This window comes from Lissotriton helveticus, chromosome 5_1, assembly GCF_964261635.1.
Source record: "Lissotriton helveticus chromosome 5_1, aLisHel1.1, whole genome shotgun sequence".
In the NCBI taxonomy this organism is placed as follows: Eukaryota; Metazoa; Chordata; class Amphibia; order Caudata; family Salamandridae; genus Lissotriton; species Lissotriton helveticus.
This window is the reverse complement of record NC_136065.1, coordinates 299,860,260-299,882,861: the sequence shown is the minus strand read 5'-3', so window position 1 is coordinate 299,882,861 and position 22,602 is coordinate 299,860,260. Positions and strand designations below refer to the sequence as shown.

At 47.9% G+C, this 22,602-nt stretch overlaps 1 protein-coding gene across 4 annotated transcripts in view; it reads left to right on the top strand.

The window, feature by feature from the left end:
* The window catches only part of UBE4B (ubiquitination factor E4B), a 1,139,522-nt gene that overhangs the window by 801,724 nt on the left and 315,196 nt on the right, over window positions 1-22,602 (top strand). For all 4 annotated transcript variants that reach the window (XM_078642268.1, XM_078642270.1, XM_078642267.1 and 1 more), the window contains one exon: window positions 15,663-15,854. In XM_078642268.1, the coding sequence (XP_078498394.1) occupies window positions 15,663-15,854 (192 nt within the window). The remainder of the gene's footprint in view (window positions 1-15,662; window positions 15,855-22,602) is intronic.

The following is a 22,602-nucleotide window of genomic DNA, read 5'->3' as shown; positions in this document are numbered from 1 at the left end:
CGAATAATGAATTCCGAAGTACTCACCTGTGATCAGGAGAGAAGCCAATACTGTACCTTGTAGCCCAGTACTGGACCGCAAAAGTAATCCTACCCGTGCTTACTAGTAACCTGAATTTTCTCCATAGGAAACCATTGACTGCTTTTCTGTGAAATTTCTTCTGTCTATTTTTGCAAACTTCAAATATTCCTTAAAAATCGTACCAACTACAAAAAACGTAATTACTTACCTGCCTTAAGTAGAGATCCCAGTGCTGTACCTAGGAGCCCAGTAGTGGATTACAAAAGTAACGAGAATGTACTTTAACTGTGACCTGAATTTTCTCCTATAGGATAACATTGCTAAATTTTCACTGAAAAGTTTCTAAGTGTGAACTTTTAAAATACAGTTATATTCTTTAAAAATCACTGCAATAACCAAAACGCTTTTACTAGACTGTTTTCAGCTTAGGTCCTGGGACTGAATCTAGGATCCAGACCTGGAGTTCCAAAAGTAATCTATAAAGTAATCAACTGCATTTATGTAGAAAAACCCCATTCAGCTCAATGTTAAATTGTGTTTAGAATTGTGTTGCCAATTGCAACCACTGTGGCTATTGTACTTATCAAGTCTATTGCCTTTCTGCAAAGTAATTACCTAAAGTCACTCATGTTGAGAAAAGTATATTTTGATACCTGTTGGTTCTAAAAATAAAACAACTATATCTTTTGATATGAAACAATTGGTCTAGAGTTCAGTTCTTGAGTATGTGAAACATTTTGCTGACTGAGTGTGTACAACAAATGCTTTACACTGTCCTCTGATACTGCCTTACTGCTCAACCAAGCTATCACTTTAGAGAGTAAGATAATATGACTTTAGCCTCTGTTATACCTCTGGAGATTGGGGACTCTATGCACACTGTACCTTACTTTGGTCCAGTATATATAGAGCCACTTTCTCACAGACACTGGTTGTTGAAAAGGTGCGTACAACCACAGGTCTTATGGTAAGAGATAAGCTCCTGCAATGCCTGCTTGCCCACATATGCAGACCCAAAAAACTTAAATTTCCGCATAAACTCCTTCAGCTGATGCTGGTCCTGGCTTGGCTTTGAGTGGCCATAACGTGGATGGTCTATCAAAAACAAATTGCCAGCAAGGGATTTGTTTCACACTTCACTACGCAGCATTAGGGATCTCTAATGAAAAGAGTTTTAGATTCGAACTGTAAACATCAGTTGCTGTATTAGTTTTAAAAGGTTCAATTATTTGAGACAATGCACAGTCACAGTGTAAGGCTACCACACTAGCCAAACAATAAGGAATAAAAGAAGTAACACAACAAAATATGTATCAAAAAATTATTGTTATTGAGAATCAATTGTCAGGGTTATTCATCAGTTATTAGAATCAAGCATAAAAAATTCTAATGTACAAGGAAAACATTCATTGATCCAACAGTACATCAGAATACGTCCCAACTGTTATATCTGGTAAAGTGGCTACTGTTACATTCACAATAAGACACTGAGCGTGAGATGTCTACAGTGGCAGGAGTGGACGTGGAGGTTCTCAGGATCAGGATACTTTATTTCTAAGTCACCCTTATATTCATGGAGAATCTCTAGAATATTCGACTGTCTGTTCGTAGCGGTTGAACGAGACCTGCCTGTGCAGGTCAAATCACAGAAAAGCTGGCTGCTGGACACACTGTGGTTTGGCAGGAGCAGGTTTGAGCGGAGACAGGTCTGTAGGGCTGGGGCCAAGTCAGTGGGCGTCGTCCTCCTTTTTTTTTTTAACATAATAGTTTTATTAAAAAAAAAAAACGCAAAGTCATACATCCACTACACGTAAGAGCAAATATCAGTATTAAGTTGTATCACAATCACATTGGTTGCAAAGCAATTATTCAAGAATTGGATCTGGTTCGAGACATTGCCAGTTCAAGCGAAGGAGAGTCGCACAATTCGCCCCGGAACTTATTCCAGTGCCCACATTTGGCATCCCATTTCGTGGGGCAGCCCCTTGTCTTGTATACAGTTTTTTCAGCCAACATGCATCGATCCATCTCAGCCACCCAGCCCACCACCATCGGCGTTTCTGGTGAACCCCACTTCATGGTAATGGAGCGTTTGGCTAGTAGTAGGGCAAGCGCTGCCCACTGCAGTTCCAGCTCAGTCAGGTCTGTTGCTCCCCATACGTTAAGGACACATTCTTTCGGGACAGTGGAATTGATTTACCCACAGAGCCCCTCATTTTTCCTAGGACTCTTTCCTAAAAGTCCCACAGGATGTGGTAAAAGGTGCCCGGTCGTCTACATCCTCTAAGGCAATCCGAGTCAATGCGCCTGCCAATTTTAGCTAGTGTAAGAGCGGACATGTATACTCGATGCAAGATCTTCAATTGGATCAGCCTGAATTTGTGGTTCATGGCCGACTCTCTTGGAGACATTAAAGCCGCCCGCCATTCCTCTTCCTCCAACAGCCTCAGGTCTTCCCCCCACTTATTGCGTAGGGGCCGGAAAGTATCAGGCAGATTGTTATATAGTTTACGATAAGTGAGGGACACGGCCTTTTCGGGGAGAGGTTCCGATAGCAGCCTGTCTTCCATGGGGGAACACTCAGGTAAGGAAGTAAGGTTGGGAATGGCATGGAGGAGGGCATGTTTGATTTGGAGATATCGAAAGTGTTCCGTCGGTGCTAGGGAATATTTGGATTGTAGGTCTGTAAAAGTCAATATCTTGCCCACTGTGGATATCCCAATCATGTCCCATTTATCAAAACCTTTGGAGAAGCAAAGAGAACCTAATTGTTGCGTCGACCATAGAGGGGTAGTTCCAGTGATTTTATGTGACCACCCCAGACATTTGTTAGTTTTGTGCCATACCTTTATCGTGTGCGCCATGGGTCCCATATATCGACCTCTGGTCTGTTTACTATAGAGGGCTCCTAGATATCCCTCTCGTCCGGTCTGGATCTTATCAAGGAGGTAAGCCGGATTTGAGGGTGAGCCGTGAATCCAGTGGTTAATTGCCACCAGCTGCGTCGACCAGTAATAGAGACGCAGATTAGGTAAGGCTATACCGCCGTCGTACCAGCTCTGAGTGAGCTTATGAAGAGCAATACGGGCTGTACCTCCGTCCCATAAAAGTTGACTGAGGTCACTGTCTATGGCATTAAAATATGAGTCTGGAACTAGGAATGGACAGTTCTGTAAGGCATATAGAAAACGCGGGAGCGCCAGCATCTTAAACAATGCAGCTCTACCAGGCAGGGATAGTGGAAGAGAGCACCAATGCTTTACAACGCTGTGTAGCCTTCGCAGGGGGCCCATTAGATTTTGGTCTAGGAACACCGCCGGGTCGGGCGTGATGTAGATACCGAGGTATCTGAAACCGTCTGGAGCTACCGTAATTGTAAATCCTTGAGGGAGCCTGGGTGGGGGACCATGCAACATATAGAGTGTGGATTTGGACCAGTTAATCAAATATCCTGAGTATTTCCCAAAGTTAGTGAGGACGTGGAAAAGGCTGTTAATTGAGGATCAGGGAGAGGCTACATATATCAGTATGTCATCGGCGTATAGGGAAATTTTTTCCAGAGTTTCATCATTCCACTGGAGGCCTCGGGTAGACACGTCTGTGCGGACCCAGTGAGCCAAAGGTTCCAGGGTAAGGGCAAATAGTAACGGCGACAAGGGTCAACCCTGTCGTGTCCCTCTATGAAGCCGGAATGGACGAGATGTATGATTGTTGACTCGTACCTGACCTGAGAGGTCAGTATAGAGAAGACGCACCCATTGGATGAAGTTCGGTCCGAAGCCAAATCTATGGAGGACCTCAAAAAGATAGGACCATTCGATTGAGTCGAATGCCATTGTAGCGTCTAAGGACAAGATAGCGGCATCTTGTTGTATGGTAGATTGCCGACTTAAGACGTTGTTGACTCGTCGTAGGTTGAGCGCCGTATTGCGGCCCGGAAGGAAGTCCGATTGGTCATCGTGGATAAATGAGGGGAGCACTAGGAGCAGGCGAGTAGCCAATAATTTGGCTAGAATTTTGGCCTCTGTATTTATAAGAGAGATCGTCCTGTAGGAGCCGCAGTCTGAGGGTGGTTTATTGGGTTTGAGGATAACTGCTATGAAAGTCAGCCGTTGGGTGAGAGGTAGGATACCTCTTTCCCGACTCTCTTCAAACATATTTTTGAGATGAGGAACCGTCTCTAGATCCATAGCTTTCAAAAAATCAGCGGGGATACCATTGGGACCCATGGCTTTGCCAGAGTTTACTGCGAAGACTGCTGTGGTAAGCTCATCTAGTGAGATGTCTGCATCCAGAGCCTCTTTGTCAGGCTCCGAAATGGTGGGCAAACGCATTTCCTCCAGCAATTGCCTGGAGTCCTCCGAGGAGTAGTACGCTCTTGCCGAATACACCGCTTCTAAGTGGTCAGCAAAGGCGTCCGCGATGGCCTGTGGATCTGTTACTTTAGAGCCGTCTGGTTTCACTATGGAGGAGACCCATCTGGACCCCTGTTCCCGTCTCTCAATCCATGCCAGCATTTTTCCAGCAGAGTCTCCGTGTTCGTAAATGCGATGTCGGGTGTGTAGCAAGCGAGCCTGCGCTCTTTCTTGAGTTAAGGATTTATATACTAGTTGTTGAGTAGCGAGGCGGCTCGATGACTCGGCCGAAGGGGCTGCAGTATGTGTAGCTTCAAGATCAAGAAGGACAGACTCCGCTCGGGAAATCTGTTCCTCGTGTTTGTCACTCACTTCGCCTAGACAGCGGGATTTTCGCTGCTCCCAGCCGGCGTGGAACGCTGTTACAGCACCCCGCTCGGCCCACAGGCCACGCCCCCTTTTGGAGGCCGCGCCCACCGCCCATTGATCTACCCTCCTATAAAGATGTGCCTCCCCCGGAAGCGCAGCGGACGAGCGCAGCGGGCGCGACGTTTGCGCGCCGAAGGCGCGCCTAAGGAAAGCCCGTCTGTGCCCGTCCGCGGCCGACCGAGGTTAGAGGCTAGTCACTCTGCCTCTCGCACTCAATATTCCCGCTCGCAATTGACTGACCTCCAAGGCAAGTGGCCATTGGATGCTACTGCTTTAACCCAAGTCACCAGTCTTGGCCTCTTGACTTCTCAAACCCCATTCCACACCAGTCCCTCGTCCCTGCCTCAGACTAGTTGTCCTTTCATCTCGACTCCCACTGCCCCTACAGTAATCTCCGCAATTTATCTCAACACCAGATCGGCTGTCAAACATCAGCTCGATCTTTTCATGCTACTGGAATCTAAAAAACCCGACCTGCTATTCATTACCGAGACTTGGTTCTCGGATAGCTCTCTCCCCTCCCTATTGGCAATACTCCCCCCATCTTACTACGCTATCCGAGCTGATCGTTCTACCGGAAAGTCAGGTGGAAGGGTTGCCCTGATTGCCCGTAAGGAAATCACGTTCCAACCCTTAGCCTTCTCTTCCCTGGGCTCTTCTGACTGCCTGGTTGCCCGCTCACTTTCCCTGACTCCCCCACTTACCTGTGTCCTTATCTACCGACCCCCGTCTTCCCCTCAAACGTTTCTCCCAAGCTTCCAAGATCTGATGGCTACCCTGGTAGTCAACCATTCCTCCATCGTTGTCCTGGGGGACTTTAACTTTTGGCCCTCAGACCCTGCGGAATGCGCAACTTCCAAAGAGTTCTCAGACTCCCTCCAATCGCTCAATTTCACTCCTGCTGTCCATGCTCCTACGCACAGGTTGGGACATATCCTTGACCAAATCTGGCACCGAAACTGTCCGGTCACCTCACTCTCTATTTCTCCCTGTGTATGGTCAGACCACTCTCTGATCACCTTCTCTCTATCCCTCCTTTCATCTCCCAAGCTCACCCCTGCCAAAAACGTCTGGGCACGCTCATGGAACCGGGTTGACGCAGTGGCACTATCTGCCACACTTTCTTTATCCAGCCCTGACCTCTCAGGGCTGCCATCATTCGGTCAAACTGAATCTATCAACAGCTGGCTGCGGGCTGGCTGCGACTCCATTGCCCCTTTGAAGCGCATCTTGTCCAAACGCCCCAAAGACGCTAACCGATGGTTCTCCAACGACCTGAAGACCCAAAAACGTAATCTCCGCCAAGCGGAACGCCTTTGGAGGCGGGATTACTGCCCTATTGCCAGAATTTGTTATACCACTCTCTTATCACAATACAAGAAATCCATTCTGGAAACTAAAAAGACTTATTTTTAATCCAAAATTCAGCTCGCGGAGAACCGGCCCAGAGAAATATTTTCCATCGTTCAAGACCTCGCCTATTCTGATAGAGCCTCACTTAAACCTTCTCCATCACAACCACTTTGTGATTCCCTTAATTCATTTTTCCTCAACAAAATTAGCACGATCAAAGCTAACATCCCTCCCCCATCCCCCTCCTTCACTGACCCTTGCTGTCCCCCAGCTGCAGCACACCTCAATTCTATTCCCCCCCTCACGTTTGATTCTCTCTCCTCCATCCTTCCGCTGGTTAAATCCGGCTCTCCTCTAGACCCCTGCCTACATTCTGAAGCAGATCTACTCCTATTGCCCCTCACCGCCCCTCAAGTTTCTTAACAGCTCACTATCCCAGGGTATTGTCACTCCATCACTTAAATCGGCAGTGATTGTTCCTATTTTAAAAAAACCTGGGGCGGTTCCTTCGGACCCAGCCAACTACCGCCCCATCTCTCTCTTGCCTTTCCTGGCAAAGGTATTGGAGCGTCATGTTGTTAGAACCTTGAGCGATTTTGTGGAAAGAAACAGTGTCTTGGCTCCCAGGCAGGCTGGTTTCCGCCCCACACATTCAACAGAGTCAGTAATTATATCGGTGCTGGACAACCTCCGAGAGGGCAGGGACACTAGTCAGCCCCAGGCCTTGGTCCTCCTTGATCTCTCCGCCGCCTTCGACACGGTGGACCATGCAATCTTACTTTCACGTGTCGAGGCGGCGGGAATCGGAGGGACTGCCCTGTTATGGCTATCCTCCTTTCTGAGTGGCCGCACCCAGGCGGTCCGCCTGGGCGAGTACTCAGCTGACTTTCGTCCCGTCCAGTGTGGGGTTCCCCAAGGATCCTCTCTGTCCCCCCTGTTATTTAACCTCTACATTGCCCCCCTTATTTTTGCTTTAGAGCCGCTGGAGGTCTCTGTGTACAATTATGCAGACGATCTCCAGCTTATCTTTTCTCTCTCTTCCTCCCCCGGATCAATAACTAACTTTCAGTTTATCATGACTTTTATCCAGAACTGGATGAATTTCAACCACCTGAAACTCAATCCCGACAAAACGGAATTGGTGTTGACAGGTGGTTGCTCCAGTCCTTGGTCCTCTTCCTTCTGGCCCACCTCTTTAGGTCCCCCACCCACTCCAGTTTCCTCTGTCGAGACTCTTGGTTTCAAAATCAATAATCAACTCTCCCTCCACTCTCAAGTCAGTGCTGTCGTTTCCTCAGCCTTCTTCTCCCTCAGGACAATACGCAAAGTTTCACGATTTTTTTCCCCAGCTGCCCTCAAATTAATACTTCTGGCCATGGTGACGTCTCGCCTGGACTATGGCAATGCCCTTTATCATGGCATGCCTGCGTACCTCGTGAGGCGCCTCCAACTGGTTCAAAACCAGGCTGCTCGACTGGTTTTTAATCTACCTAAGTCACAACATGTCACACCCCTGCTCGTATCCCTTCACTGGCTTCCTGTCCGGCAGCGTGCCTTATTCAAGCTTGGCTGTATCATTTTTAAAGCCCGGACTGGCTCTGCCCCGGCCTTCATTAACACAGCCATTCAAGACTACATCCCTCCTAGAGAACTGCGTTCTGCTACCCATCATCTCCTTGTGGTCCCTCGCTTCAAACGAAAAAAGTGGGGAGGTTCCAAATTTTCTACCACGGCTCCCGCTTTTTGAAATTCTCTCCCATTTCACTTGAGATCCTGTTCTCAGTACCCCTTGTTTCGTAAAGGCCTCAAAACCTTCCTGTTTACCCTAGCCTTCCCCTCTTAAATTGCCGCATCCTCCAATCTCTCTGTCCCCTGAGTAGCACTATTTACATAGCGCCAAGAAACCGTTTGGTGTATGCGCGCTCTACAAATTCCTTAAACTCAAACTCAGATGCCCCACTTTCATTGCCAACGTTTCACCCTTGATAACTGCTATATATGCCTCCCAGATTGTGACAGCGGATTTCACTGAGCCGACATTCTCCTCAAAGTACTGCCCTGTCCGTTCTAACAGGGTATCCTTGATGTCCGGGATTTGGAGAAGCCAGGGGCTAATGATGATAGGGCCTCGGGTGAAGGGGCGGTGATATGTTAGTTCTACAGTAATAGGAGAGTGGTCAGAGATACCTCGGGGAAGGCCCTTGGACTTGGTGAAATAATCTAAGTCCGTTTCCGTTGCGGGACAGAAAAAATAATCGATGCGGGACATGCTTCTATGTGCCTTAGAGTAGTGTGTATAATATGATGTTGCAGAGTGATGGTGTCTCCAAATATCCACAAGTCCCAGTGCCTGGGTGAAGTCCAGTAAGTCAGTATTGTGTCTGTGAGGGGCGTTTTGGATGACGATCTAGGTCGTCGTCCATCGTCATGTTAAAGTCTCCCCCTATGAGAAGTGTACCCGTATGCAGGTTTAGTAATCGGGGGCCTAATTCCTTAAGGGACTCCCGGCCCAGGGTCGGTGGGAGGTAAAGCGACACGAGGTTCAGGGGGCGCCCCTCCCAGGCGGCCTCCAGAATCACGAACCGGCCCAGTGGATCGGCCCACGTGGCCGTGTGGGTCAGGGCCAAGGTCTTTCTGACCAGAATTGCAACACCGCGGGAACCAGAGGTGAACCCTGCGTGGACCAATAATGTATAGCCGCCCCTCTGAAGTGCCTGACACGTGTTGCCCACTAGGTGTGTCTCTTGCAGCATAACTACGTCTGGGGAGTGGCGCCGCAAGAACTGGAGGACTATACTACGTTTGATTTTATGCCCCAGTCCGTTAACATTCCACGAAAGTATCGTGATGGTCTCAGTGTTGGCACAAGCCATATTGGCGGTGAAAGTAGGGCTCGTAGTCATGAGCCAGGGAGAAGCGACATGCACCACAAGACCGCGGCAGTGTCAGGGGCGAGATGTCAGGGGGCACCCGGTTGTCTCGAGGGACGGGCGACCTCCGAAGAGGTTGACATTGTGCATTTGGATCCAACTGTTCAGGTGCTTCGTGATTAGGAGAGACCCTGCTATTAAGCGTCAATTATACCCCATAACAAAACAACATAGTAGAACCGTTTCCCACCTCCCCTTTTTCCTGCCCCCCTCCCTGCTTCCCTGCCCGCGGATTTAAAACTATCCACACCCCAACTAGGCAGAGTGCCTGTCGCCCTCCCAACCATCTCAGGGGTACCTGCTGGGCCGGTGGAGCCTCTCGCCTGATAAGTCATATCAAAATCTGGCATAGCAAAGTTTATATCAGAAAAAAAAAACGAACGTGGTGCTCCTTTCTTTTTTGTTTTTTTCCCTTTTGTTTTCATGTTATGAACAGTCCTGCTCGGTCCATTAGTTCAGAGCCTGTCTTTCAGGGCCATGAGCCTCCTGGGGGAAGAAGGAAGCAGGGAACCATGGCGCGAAACCTCAAGAAGGTCCTGCTTAAGTGGATATAGTTCAGGCCTGTGAAGTCCAAACAATGAGTCCCTCTAGATGTTCTGCAGGAGAGGACCGTCATTCCCCTCCATCGTTGGTCCCACAGAACAGTTCTTGACTCTCTGGCGGAACGTTGTCGTTTGGACGATCCTCCGGGGAGTCGCGTTTCTTCGGAGATCTTCCAACTCGGCGCTAGCCCTCCAACCACTCCCAAACCTCATCCGGCGACAGAAAGAACCAGACCTTGCCGTATCTTTCTACGCCTAGTTTTGCAGGAAAGAGCATTGAGTATTTAAGATGTTGGTCCCGAAGGGCCTTCTTAACTTCCAGAAAGCTGCGTCGTTGTGCTTGAACCCTCATCGTGAAGTCCGGGAAGATCGAGATCCGTGCATTGTCTAGGAGCAGAGGTGGCCCGAGCGTGCCGTTTGGAGGATAGTGTCTCGGTCTCTGAAGTTGAAGACCCTTGCGACAATGGGGCGGGGGAGGGCTCCTGGTTTTGGCACCCCTCCCGGGACTCTGTGTGCCCGTTCAATTGAAAAGTATTTGGAAAGATTTTTCGGCTGAAGGTGTTTTGTAACTAAGTCTTCAACAAAGAGATCCGGTGCTGGCAACTCCATTTTCTCCGGAACCCCAAGGATACTGATGTTGTTTCGTCTTGCCCTCCCTTCGTAATCATCTAGAAGATCCCCCATCTGTTTCTGCTGTTTCTGAAGTTGGGCGACTTGATGCTGAAGTGTGGACGTATCACCCATGAGGGCAGCGGTTTTGATCTCAACATCCTTGACTTTTGAATCCATTTTACGAAGATCTGCTCTCAGAAGAGTCACCTCTATATTAACTGAGTCGATTCGAGTCTCAAGGGAGGACCGGACCCCCGCAATTGCCTCCATGACATCTTCTAATGTGGGTGATTTACCGCCCAATGATGGGGACGTGGGTTTTGGGCCACTGGGTGGGGTCGCATCCTTGTTGTCATTTTTGGATCCCCAGGAAAGTTTGGTTATCTGTCTCTGGTGAGTATTCCTGGCCCCCTTGCCTGACGCCATTTTTAGAGTCTCAGCGTCGGTATGCTGGAGTAGTGCGCGATGGTCACAATGGGAGCAGGTAGTGTAGATTTGAATGTCAGTTCGGTCACTACTAGGAGTCTCTTCGTATCACCTAAGTGCAAGCCAACGTGTCTAACCAGAACCCCAGACGTTGGCGCGACAGAAGCGCGTGTGTGTGAAAGCCCATCCAGACCGGGCTGGGATAGGAGGAGTCCGGCACAAACCCCCCCTGGGGTATAAGTCGTCTAGGCCCCCGGTGTTATACGTGGTGATGTGGGAGGCACCCGTTGTGTCTCAGGCCAAGTGTAAGTCTATTTGGTGGGGGGGGGGAGGGGGGCAGTACTCACAAATTCGCATCCCGCCGCGCCCCTGCGGGATGTCGTGGGTTGCGGAGGGTTTCCGCCTTCCTCCGGTCAGCAGTCCGGGGCCCCTTGAGCGCCGCTGGTCGGATCCATCACCAGCGTTGGTGGACCGAGCCCCTCAGTGTCGGAGCAGTCTCTCTCTCTCTCTCTCTCTCTCTCTCTCTATCTCTCTCTCTATCTCTCTCTCTATCTCTCTATCTCTCTATCTCTCTATCTCTCTATCTCTCTATCTCTCTATCTCTCTCTCTCTCTCTCTCTATCTCTCTATCTCTCTCTCTCTCTCTCTCTCTCTCTCTCTCTCTCTCTCTTTTTTTTTTTCTCTCTATCTCTCTTTTTTCTCTCTATCTCTCTATCTCTCTTTTTTTTTTCTCTCTCGCTCTCTCTCTCTTTTTTTTTTCTCTCTCTCGCTCTCTTTTTTTCTCCCCCCCAAGGGCTGCTATCACCTTCCTCGCGGCTCCCCGAAGGTCGAGGCTGATTCAGCAGTGCGCACCACAGGTTGCTGTACGGGACCTCTCAAATTCAGAGGGGTCCCGATTCCAATAGCGGATAAATTGGCGGATAGACAGGCGAGGGCCGGGAGCCGTGCTCGAGAGCGGCCATTTCCTCCGGCTGCTAGCCACGCCCCGGACCTCGTCCTCTTGTTAGCTCTGCTCGGCTTCTCATCCTTCTTCTTCTTTTCTTTTCTTGTCGTTGCTGGATCTGAGGAAGGAAGGGTCAGGGTGCCCCTAAATACCAATGGGTCCCTTCCCTGGGGTGGGTACACCCCCTATTCTGCCACTCTCCAGTGGGAAGGGGGCAGAAGCCTGTCCCTGGTTGGCTGGGTCCCCCATCCTCAAGATGGCGGGGATTTGAGGTTATGCTTCACATCGCCTCCCCCACCTTAGGGGTGGAGTTGGCAGAGGTGGGCACACCGCTCTTCCTCACTTGTTTTTCTTGACGGTTCTCCCGCCCAAAATGGGGGTAGAACCACTGGACCAGTTGCTAAAAGCAGCAAATGGTCTGGAGAGGCTCACAAAGGCGGCATGCCTTTGAAGCCTCTCCTTCGTGAACCCTGCCCATCCTGGGGGAGGAGGCTTGGCATCTCGTCCCAGGATGTGTATTGTTTCAGGCCCCCGAGAACAACAAGCTCTTGACCCAGGTGTCCAGAAACATGTCTGGTGGTGGCAGCCTAGACAGCCACTCAGTCAGGTCACTAGAGGTTGGTCGAGTTTCAGGGGGCATCTCTAAGATTACCTCTGTGGTGCATTTTACATTACATCCCACACAGGCATCTGTGTGGGTTTAATGTGCTGAGAAGTTTGATACCAAACTTCCCAGTCTTCAGTGTAGCCATTATGGTGCTGTGGAGTTCGTAATGACAAATGCCCAGCATCATATACTCTTAATGGCAGCACTGCACTTACAGTGCCCAGGAATGGACCTTGGTACTGTAGGGGTACAGGGCTCATGCACCACTGGCATAGGACACCAAGCTAGAGGGGTGACTGATGTATGCCAGGGCAGAGGTTTTTGGGCATGGCGCACACTGACTCTTCGCTTAGTTCTGCACCAAGACACGCCACCTGCAAAGGCAGTGTGTGAGTGTCAGGGTACAGGGCCTCTAAGGGTGGCACAATAAGTGCTGCAGTTCTTAGAGGCCTTCTCTTGTCACAGTGCCCTGGGTACCTATGGGTCCATTTTCCAGGGGCTGACATGTGGCCAGAGATGCCAATGGGGTTTAGGCTTCAATGCAGTTTTAGGAAAGGAACATAGGCCCTGGGTACCGGATTAACAGGAGCCCAGGGCACACCCAGTCAAAGAACATCAGCAATTCAGCAAAAAGTGGGGGCACGCCATGCAAGAAAGAGGGCACTTTCCCACACAAACCACCTAGGATGGTCCCCAAAAGCTAGATGACCTTTACACCAATGTCTAGAACATGCAGTGTCACGTTTTGCACGTTGGAGTTTCCACGAGAACACTCATTAGGATATGCCTTCCACTGGAATGGAACACAGAATCCTGGACGCCTTCCTGCCTCTACTGTTCTGACTTATGAAAAGGATCGGGAGCACCCAGACCCAAATCGTCTTAGTTGCTCTGGATTGGGTAGCGTAGTGTGGTACCTGGACCCTCTGGGCACATGACCATCTGTCCCCCAATCAGGCTATCATTTCACAACATTCTCTTGCCTCAGCAGTGGGGCAAAGACCTCCGCCCAAATCTGAGCAGTCTACACCTACATATGTCTACTGACTGTTTAATCTGTCACCTGAAGTGATGGATGTTGTCCTAGACAGCAGGCGAACCCACAAAATTCATTTAGGCCAGGCACTGCAACAAATTTGTGGCCATGTGTGGCATTCACAAGACTGACCCCTATTATGCAAAGCAGTTGGACGTCCTTTTGTTTGTTTGATCCTTGCCCCAGCAAGGCATTGCAGTGGGCTCTATTATAGGTTATAGGTCGGTCCTCTCAGCCTTTCTACATTTGCCACACCAACAGCCCTTGTTTAAATCCCCTATTGTGGTGAGATTTATTGAAGGTTTGACACACATGTTCCCTCCCAAACTGTTTGTGATGCCACAATGGGACCTTAACCTGGTTTTGAAATTTCTCATCTGCCCTTCAAGCCAATGCATAGTTGCTTGCTGTGTCCTCTTGACTTTGAAGATCATCTTGCTCATTGTGTTATGCCAGCTTGTCGTGTGAGTGAACTTCAGGCACGTTCAGTGCAACTGGCTTGTACCACAGTTTTACCAGATAAGTGTGTGCTAAGGGCTTTGGCAGCATTCTTGCCAAAAGTTGTGATTCTCTTCCATGTTGGGTAATCCATCATTCTATCATTGTTCTTTGCTCCCCTTTGGCCCTCAAAAGAGGAGAGGCACCATCAACTGGACCCTGAAAGAGCTTTAAGCTTTTACTTGGATCTTACCAAGGACCATCGAATGGACAGTTAACTTTTTGAGGGGTTCTCTGGAGTAAAGAAAGGGAAGAGAACCTATTTGAAGTGGATAGCCCCCTGCATCAAGATCTGCTACTCAAGAAGCATCTGTCAGAAAGATCTGAGCGCTATTCCACCAGAGCTAACTGCGCTGCTCCTGCATTGTACACAGAGTGCCCATCCTTGACACCTGCAAAGATATGACCTGGACATTAGTGCATTCGTTCACACAGCACTACTGCCTTGATAGCCCGGTTCGGGGGTAAGGATATTTTTCGCTCTCCGTCCGCGTTCCATAGAGTAGCCTCTTTTTTATATCTCAAAAAGTCCCAATTTAGTATTTAATACACTAGTGCCACAAATTTTTCACACTCCTTGTGTCCGAGTGTGTGGAAAGGAAAAGACAATAAAGTGATGTCGAAGTGTCGGTATATCACTTATATGCAGCTTTACTCTGTCACATCTAGGCCAGTGAGGAGTCTGTGCAGTGCATGGATGTACGGCTATTTAGAATATTTTTCAGATCCAGAGTGGCCAATCTTCTAAGGTGAGGAATCTGCTGTTAGATAGAGTATCTGAAGGATGACAATTTGTTCATGTTAACACCCTGCTGTTACTTATCAAATGCCCACCATCTCACCTTTTTCCTACGTGTCCTGCCCCTGTGGTGAGCCCACATTCGCATCTTGGTGTGGTTTTTATAAGTAACTTTGAAGAACAGTTTTGGGTCCTCGCCTCCATACTGTTTTCCACAGTATGCAAATCCTCAACTCTATGGAATAATATACCTTTACCTTTCTCTAAGTATTATGAATTAATAAGGTGACTTCAGAGAAACATGGAAAGGCATTTGGGCAATTTCAAAAAATGCTTTTAGATGGGAACAGAATTCTTAGGGTGGAAGAAGTGAATTGCTGGGTTTGATTTGTGCTCCCACCTTAAATTTTCATGTTTCAGCAAGTTCATAAATACGGGCTACGTCCCAACGATCAATGCGTGAGATGTGAAGCTCCTGAAGTGTATTTTATCCACCAAGCGTGGATAGGCCCCCTAATATTTCACTTCTGAATGCAGCTAACACAGACAAATCGGGGATGATACTAGAACAGGTAGCATGCACTCCGCAAATGTATTTATTGGGAGCGACTTGGACCACTGCAACCGGTTATCCATGAGTTAACAGCCGTTGTTTTGCTCTTAGCTAAAAGGGGGATATCCATGAGCTGGGGTAAGCAGCCTGCTCCTAAGATCGCACATTGACTGCTAGATATTGATCATTTGGAGGTATATGCAGACGAGCTCCCTCAGTCATCACGACCAAAGGACACATGGACTCCCTTCATGTCATCATTGTTGTCATGTTGAGATGATTCCTAAAATACTGCAGTGACATACACCTGGAATTTGATACTAGATGGCAGTGATAGCACTGACATTGCACTGTTCAATGTTCTTTTGAAAATATATAAATAAAATGTAAAAAAAATATGAAATATGAAACCCTATAAAATCATGTTTCATTACCAACGGCTCCCCTTGCCCCCATGCCCTCCCAAGATAGCATGTGAAGCGGACTTTAAGTGCTTATAACTTATCCTTGTGTCCATAATATAAGAACATTAAAATCATTTTTGTTTTTACCCATGCATGCAGAGGATTTCTTTCTCCAAGTTCAGCATGAAGGGTCTTTTTTCTTTCCCATTGATAGGAGCTGGGCCCCCGATTAGCAGCCATGCTGAACTTTAACCTTCAACAGTTATGTGGGCCTAAGTGTCGTGATTTGAAAGTTGAAAATCCTGAGAAGTATGGCTTTGAACCAAAGAAACTTCTGGACCAGCTTACTGACATCTACCTTCATTTGGATTGTCCCCGCTTTGCTAAAGCCATCGCTGATGACCAGGTAAGCGTTTTGCACAGGATTGTGTAGAGTGCGGAGACTCTACACATGGCATTGCTGTAGATAATATGTTGGTAACTTTGAATTTTGCTACATACTACTAGTGGGTTCCCATTAAGGCTGGCACTTAAGTTATGCAAAGCAGGATTTATGAAGCTTGTCAGTCGGGATTACTCTGGGGGACAATAGAAACTTTTGTATTACCGAATTAAACACTTTTTAGCCACAACCAACATAATCATGTTGACAGTGAAGATGGCTTTGGCTTGGGGCTATTAAACTTTGAATGCTATAAGAAATTTGATTTGGGGTTATTTCAATGAAAAATGTGATTTACTGTGTAGATTGCAGAAAGCTTCTCTTTCGTAAAGTACAAGCTAATGTTCTCTGTAGCTTACTGCACAGGTTGAACCTTACTGGTAGGATATTTTTCTGAAACTTTAATATCACAGGTGCAGTAGCGCTTTGAAGTTATCAGGAACTATGTGTTTTTAAAAATACTTAGCTTCATGCAACTCTCTTGGCCTACCCTTTAATTTCACCACTCCAGGAGTGTTTATGGCTCTGCTCAGTGAGTGTCATAAATAAGTAAAACCTTTCAGCCTCCTAAACCAACCAAAAGTTGACAAATAACATTTAAAAATAGGCTTATTGGAAAGATGTGCATCGTCGCATTGTGCAAGTGACAGCATCCATCTCCAGTTATAGTTAAAATAGGCGCAGCTGAGCAACAACAGCTCCACTATGGTGCCCTCCATTGTCTGGCCATACTCCTTTTTTTATTGCTTTGGTGCGGTGAGAGTGCAGCTTTTATTTACTGAGTTGATTTTTGTATCTAAGTCCCAAAATCAGTGGCCACTTGATTTAAATTTGGGGTATTCAAAAGTACTCTCTTTAGCACAGATCTGCATATTTGCATGCGGTACTATGCCAACTACCAGTATTGTAGGTTTTTTTCTTTCTAACCCCACGTTTTACTCATTAGGCTAAAACGAAGGATTCGTGAGAAGTCCAAGTTAAGATTTAATTCCATGATTCAGCTGGAGCAGGCTGATTGGAGAGTTGTCAATATGTTTTCAAAATCTTTAATGGTTATTTTTTAAACAAAAATGGTCTGTAGACCTAGCAAAATACAGGCAATATGATAAGTCATTTACCTCATGATGTTGAGTAATACATTTCAATGAAAGATATCCATAATGCCGTTCCTGTGTGAGTGAGGCTCACTAACATCTAATGCTAGAGAACCACCCATTATCTTAAGTATTTTATTAAATTCTTGCTGCCATTTCATAAGCTGAGTTAAATATAAACTGGACCAGTCTTGAAACGAGTAGCCAGGTCAGTGAAACTTTTACCTCTGGTATGTTGGTGGAAAGAGATGCTAGAAATTCAGACTTTATCTAGTAAACGAAAGGTAGCACATGAGAAATGTGGATTGGATATTGACATAATTCAGTAATAAAGAAGGTCGGCATGCTCTAAGACAAGAAGTGGTTGTGTACAGTTCAAAAGTAACATAAGTATTTTCTTTACAGAAGTAGCAATACATACATTGAATTGCTTTCCAGTAGGTTGTCTAGCAATATCACTAATAGAATTTAGTAGACTGAGGCACAGGAATTCTGTCATATTATAATGACAGACTCCTTGGAGATGTAGGAGTCTATAGATAGCAAAAATATCCACGTGGGCAAGAGGGTAGCTGCGCAATCTGCCACGCTTTGGAGGGTTGCAAATTCTATTGAATTGCTCTCTCGGTTTGATAGCACCCACTGGGTCGAGATGGAGAAACTACTTCAGCACCTCCCAGACCAATACCGATCGTGAGGTCAAGAACTAGTCTCAGAGGGTAAAATCATATCCAACACTACTCTCTGCTACGCCCTTGACGCAGCTGAAACTGCAGCCAGGGGGATTAACTCATTGCCCTCATTCAGTGCCGTGCTTATCTTCATGTCTCGGGCTTCAAACCAGAGGTGCAGCAATATCTGTTAAATTCGCCGTTCAACTGTGAACATCTTTTTTGGCGGCAGGTGGATTAGATGCTCGAGAAAATCAAGAAAAATATGAACACAGCCAAGGCCATGGGTACTCTTCAAACATCCTCCAATCTAGACTCCTTTCACAGGCCACAGTATGGGGTGAGGGGGACCAAAAACCTCTTCTCCTCACCCACTCTCCACCTACCAGTGTCGAGAGCAGCTGTATTCAAAAAGCAACTCTCTAGGGAAGGTTACAGGGGCAACAGAACTAGGGTCGGAGACAAAGGAGGTGCGCCAAAGCACCCATCACTACAAAGTATTGACTCTCTCACCCTTCCCCCAATCACACGACACCTGTTGGGGGAAGATTACGGTGGTTTCTCCCCCAGTGGGGATAAATCACCAAAGACCAGCTAGTTATCTCTAGCATACTGCAGGAATACTGTCTAGAGCTCACTGCATCCCCACAATAAATCCCACCCCACACACATACCCTCTCCACAAAGCATCAGCGCCTCATTCACGATGAGGTACAAGTGCTGCTCCTCATAGGTGCAATCAAACCTGTGCCGCTACACCAAGGGGGTGTTCCCTATACTTCTTACGAAAGGAGGATGGAACACGCAGGCCTTTGCTCTGCCTTGTGCCTCTCAATGAGTACATCCTGTCGGCGCACTTTCATATGGTCACCTTACAAGATGTCATCCCCTTGCTGCAAGAAGGCGACTTCTTGACCTGAAGACCGCTTACTTCCACATACCTATCCACTCTGGTCACTGCCACTCACTGTGGTTCATGGCAAGTGGTCACCATTATCAGTGGAAGGTGCTACCCTTCGGGGTCACCAAGGCCCTAGAGTTTTACAGAATATCTTGCCATGGCTAAAGACGTCTACCAACATTTACCTCTAACAGCCCCTCCACTATGGTGGAACCATTCTCACCACTACGGCAACCATGGAACACCTCCACTTCCAGATCCAGACCAGCCCCAAAACCTCCCTTCACTGCACCCTCGTCTACAGGCACCCAAAACCCCCGCCCTTCACAGACCCCATCGTAGACCTCATCGCATCTCAGGCTCTCGCATCCACCGAGTACATCCTACTTGGACACCTCAACTTCCACCTAGACAACCCTAGTGACTTTAAAACCACCTCCCTACTGGAGAAACTACCAACATTGGACTCAAGCAGCTAGTGACCGCACTGACCCACACAGCCGGACACATGCTCAACCCCTTTTTCTCTGCCAGAGGGAACATCACTTACAGCCACACCACCAAACTCTTCTGGACTGACCACCACTGCGTACATCTCTCCTTCGCCAGGCCCAAGGTACACCACTGCCCTCATCCACCCCACCCCTGTCGTAGCTGGACCAAGGCCGCCGAAGAACGTCTCGTCAGCCCCACCAACAGACGCCAACACAGCAGCTCGCAACTTCCACAGATTGATCTCCAACTGTGCCGTCTCTCATGAAGACACCAGGCAAAGACTCCAAGAAAACCAGCTGGTTCACTCCCGCCCTCCACGAGTCCATACGCACTGGCGGACGGCTCGAGAAGAGATGGAGGAACAACAAAACACCGGACACCCACGCAACCATAAAATCTGCAGTCATCCCACACCACCTCTACTCAAAACCTCAAAGGAAATTGCCTTTCAAGACAGAATAAACGCAATGCACACAACAGCAAAGAAGTCTTTGCCATCATCAAGGACTTCGCGAGACCCAATAGCGAGACCACAGACATTCCACACTCCCAAGACCTCTGCAACAAACTCTGCACCTTCTTCCACCAGAAGATCAGGCAGATCTATGACCGCTTCGATACACAGGACCCCGTCACTACGCCCACCACCACTGCACGCACCCCAACAGATCCTGCTCAACTGGATTTAGCTCACCACAGGCGACACACTCAAGGTCATGAAAGCATCCTCTGAGGAAGCTCCATCGGATCCTTGCAGGTACCACATCTTCCACAGAGCAGCCGCCTCCATCACGCCCCAGCTTCGCCGCACCATCAACTGCACCATCAAAACCACCACCTTCCCCAATGACTGGAAACATGCTGGGATCAACCCCCTGCTGAAGAAACTGTCCGCCGACCTTACAGACCTCAAGAACTTCAGACCTGTCTCCCTCCTCCCCTTCCCAGCCAAGGTCATTGAGAAGGCCATCAACACCCAACTTTCCTGGTTCATCGAAGAGAGCCATGTCTGGACACCTCCCAATCCGGTTTCCAAAGCAACCACAGCACCGAGACCACACTCCTTGCCGCCACCGACGAAATCCGCTCCCTCCTTGAACAGGGCAAAACCACAGCCTTTATCCTTCTGGACCTCTGGGCCGCTTTCGACACCCACCACACACAAACCACGAGACTCCACGATGCCGGCATCTGCGACAAGGCACTGGACTGGTTCCACTCCTTCCTGACTGGCCGAACACTGCGAGTCAGACTGTCCCTGTTCCTCTCAGAACCTTCAGGGATCAGCTTTGGAGTACCCCACGGCTCCTCCCTGAGCCCCACTCTCTTCAACATCTACATGGCTCCCCACGCAGCCATTGTCAGAAGCCACGTACTCAACATAGTCTCCTACGCTGAAGACACCCAGCTGATCATCTCCCTCACCAATGAATCCACAGCCTCCAGAATCAACTTTCACAACGGAATGAGGGTTGTTGCTACCTGGATGCAAAACTGCTGCCTCAAGCTCTGACAAAACCGAAGTACTTATCCTGGGACCCACCCCCTTAACCTGGGACAACTTCTGGTGACCTGCCGCATTAGGAACCCCTCTCACCCCTACGGACCACGCTCGCAACCTTGGCATCATACTAGACTCTCCATGAACTGCCAAATCAATGCAATATCCTCATCCTGTTTCCACACGCTACGCCTGCTTCGAAATGCTTTCAGATTGCTCCCCACAGATTCCAGAAAGACGGTCACCCAAGTACTCATCGCCAGTAGACTGGACTACGGCAACACATTCTACGCCGGCGTCACTTGGAAACAGCTTAGGAAACTACAGAATGTCAAAAAGCCAGACAGGTACTAGACATCGCAACCGCAACCGCAGCCACATGACACAACTCCACTGGCTCTCTATTAACAAGAGAATCACCTTCAAGCTCCTCACACAAGCTTCACACATGCCTACAATGCCCTCCATGATGCAGGACTAGAATTCCTGAACCACTGCCTCAATTTCCCCACACCCGCCAGACAACTCCACTCCACTCCACCCAACTCACCCTGGCCTTCGTCCCACAGATCCACAAGACCCGAACCGGAGAAAGATCTTTCTCCTACCTCACCGCTAAGACCTGGAACACCCTTCCCCTCCACCAATCCGCGTTGTTGCCTCAGTACAGTAAGAACCTCAAGACCTGGCTCTTCGACTGAACAACCACACCCAGAGGGGATCAGCAAGCCCCAACCTCAGTGCCTTGAGATCCTCATGGTCGAGTAGCCACGCTTTACAAACCCCTGAATGATTGATTGACAAGGCTAATTTTGCAAATGGGGTCATCAACTCTGGTTATTCAACCAGCAAAAGGTGAACCCTTGTAAATGGCAGTTTCGCAGGTTAAGCTGTAACATGAAGCTTGCACTGTTGTCTCCAGCTCTGATGAAGAGGAACAATGATAAGACCAGGTCAAAGATAATTTTGAAGCTGACGACCCAAATGGATCTCCTATCATGGATAATGAGGACAACATACTTTAATATCCCAGTTCATGCAAAGCACTGAAGTACTAGCGGTTCATGGTTGTTGGCCATCCCTACCAATTTGTGGCACTTCTCTTTGGTTTGAAATCAGACTCTCAAGTGTTTACATAATGCATGTCTCCCATCAGAGCATATTTTGAGGAATAACAACTGCACAGTCTAACCCTATTTAGACGACTGTCTGATAAGAGGGCAATGTTTTTCGAGTTGTCAACAAATGACCAGAAAGGCAATATCCACTCCAGGTTTATCGATCAGTATAGCAAAATCAAGTCTCTCTACATCAACAGAAGTTCTCTTATAGGCGCAACAATTCTAATACACAGACAGGAGGTTTTTTGATCTCAAGAAAGGGAAAAGAAAATCATACAGCAAGCAATCATAGTAGTATCATCACAAAAAGCAACAGTGTGAAAAGTCACTTTGGCCTTATGACCGTGTCCTCATGTATTACCTTAGTACTGCAATACCGCCTGAAAATGTGAATAATACAGGAACAGCGGTGCGCTCAGTGCCTTTGGGTACCGGGGGAGTGGAACAACCTAATACAAATCTCACTGTCAATGAAAGAAACACTTCAATGGTGGCAGTTGGAGACAACCTTTAGTTCCTTCAAAACCTCAAATAATTCTAACCACATATGCATCATTAATGTGATGTGAGCTCAAATGAGGAAATTACACACCAATTGCTTGTGGTCGGAAATAGAGCATTATTGTCACATAACTCTTCTAGAATGCAGAGCAGTAGAATTAGCCCTCAAAGCTTTTCTCCCAGTAGTAAAGAATACACGTTGATTTGTACAGACAGCACAACTAACATGTCTCTACTCTTGTCAACGGAGACTCAAAAGCTATGGAACCAGGGCAATCTCCAACAATGTTGAGTTGTCAGCTGAACATGTCAGCAATGTAGACATTACACTAATAAATTCTCTTGAATTGGAATAGACCACAATCAAATCTCATAAGGGTTCCAGAAATGGGGCATGCCAATTTGGGACATGTTCGTGACCTAAGAGA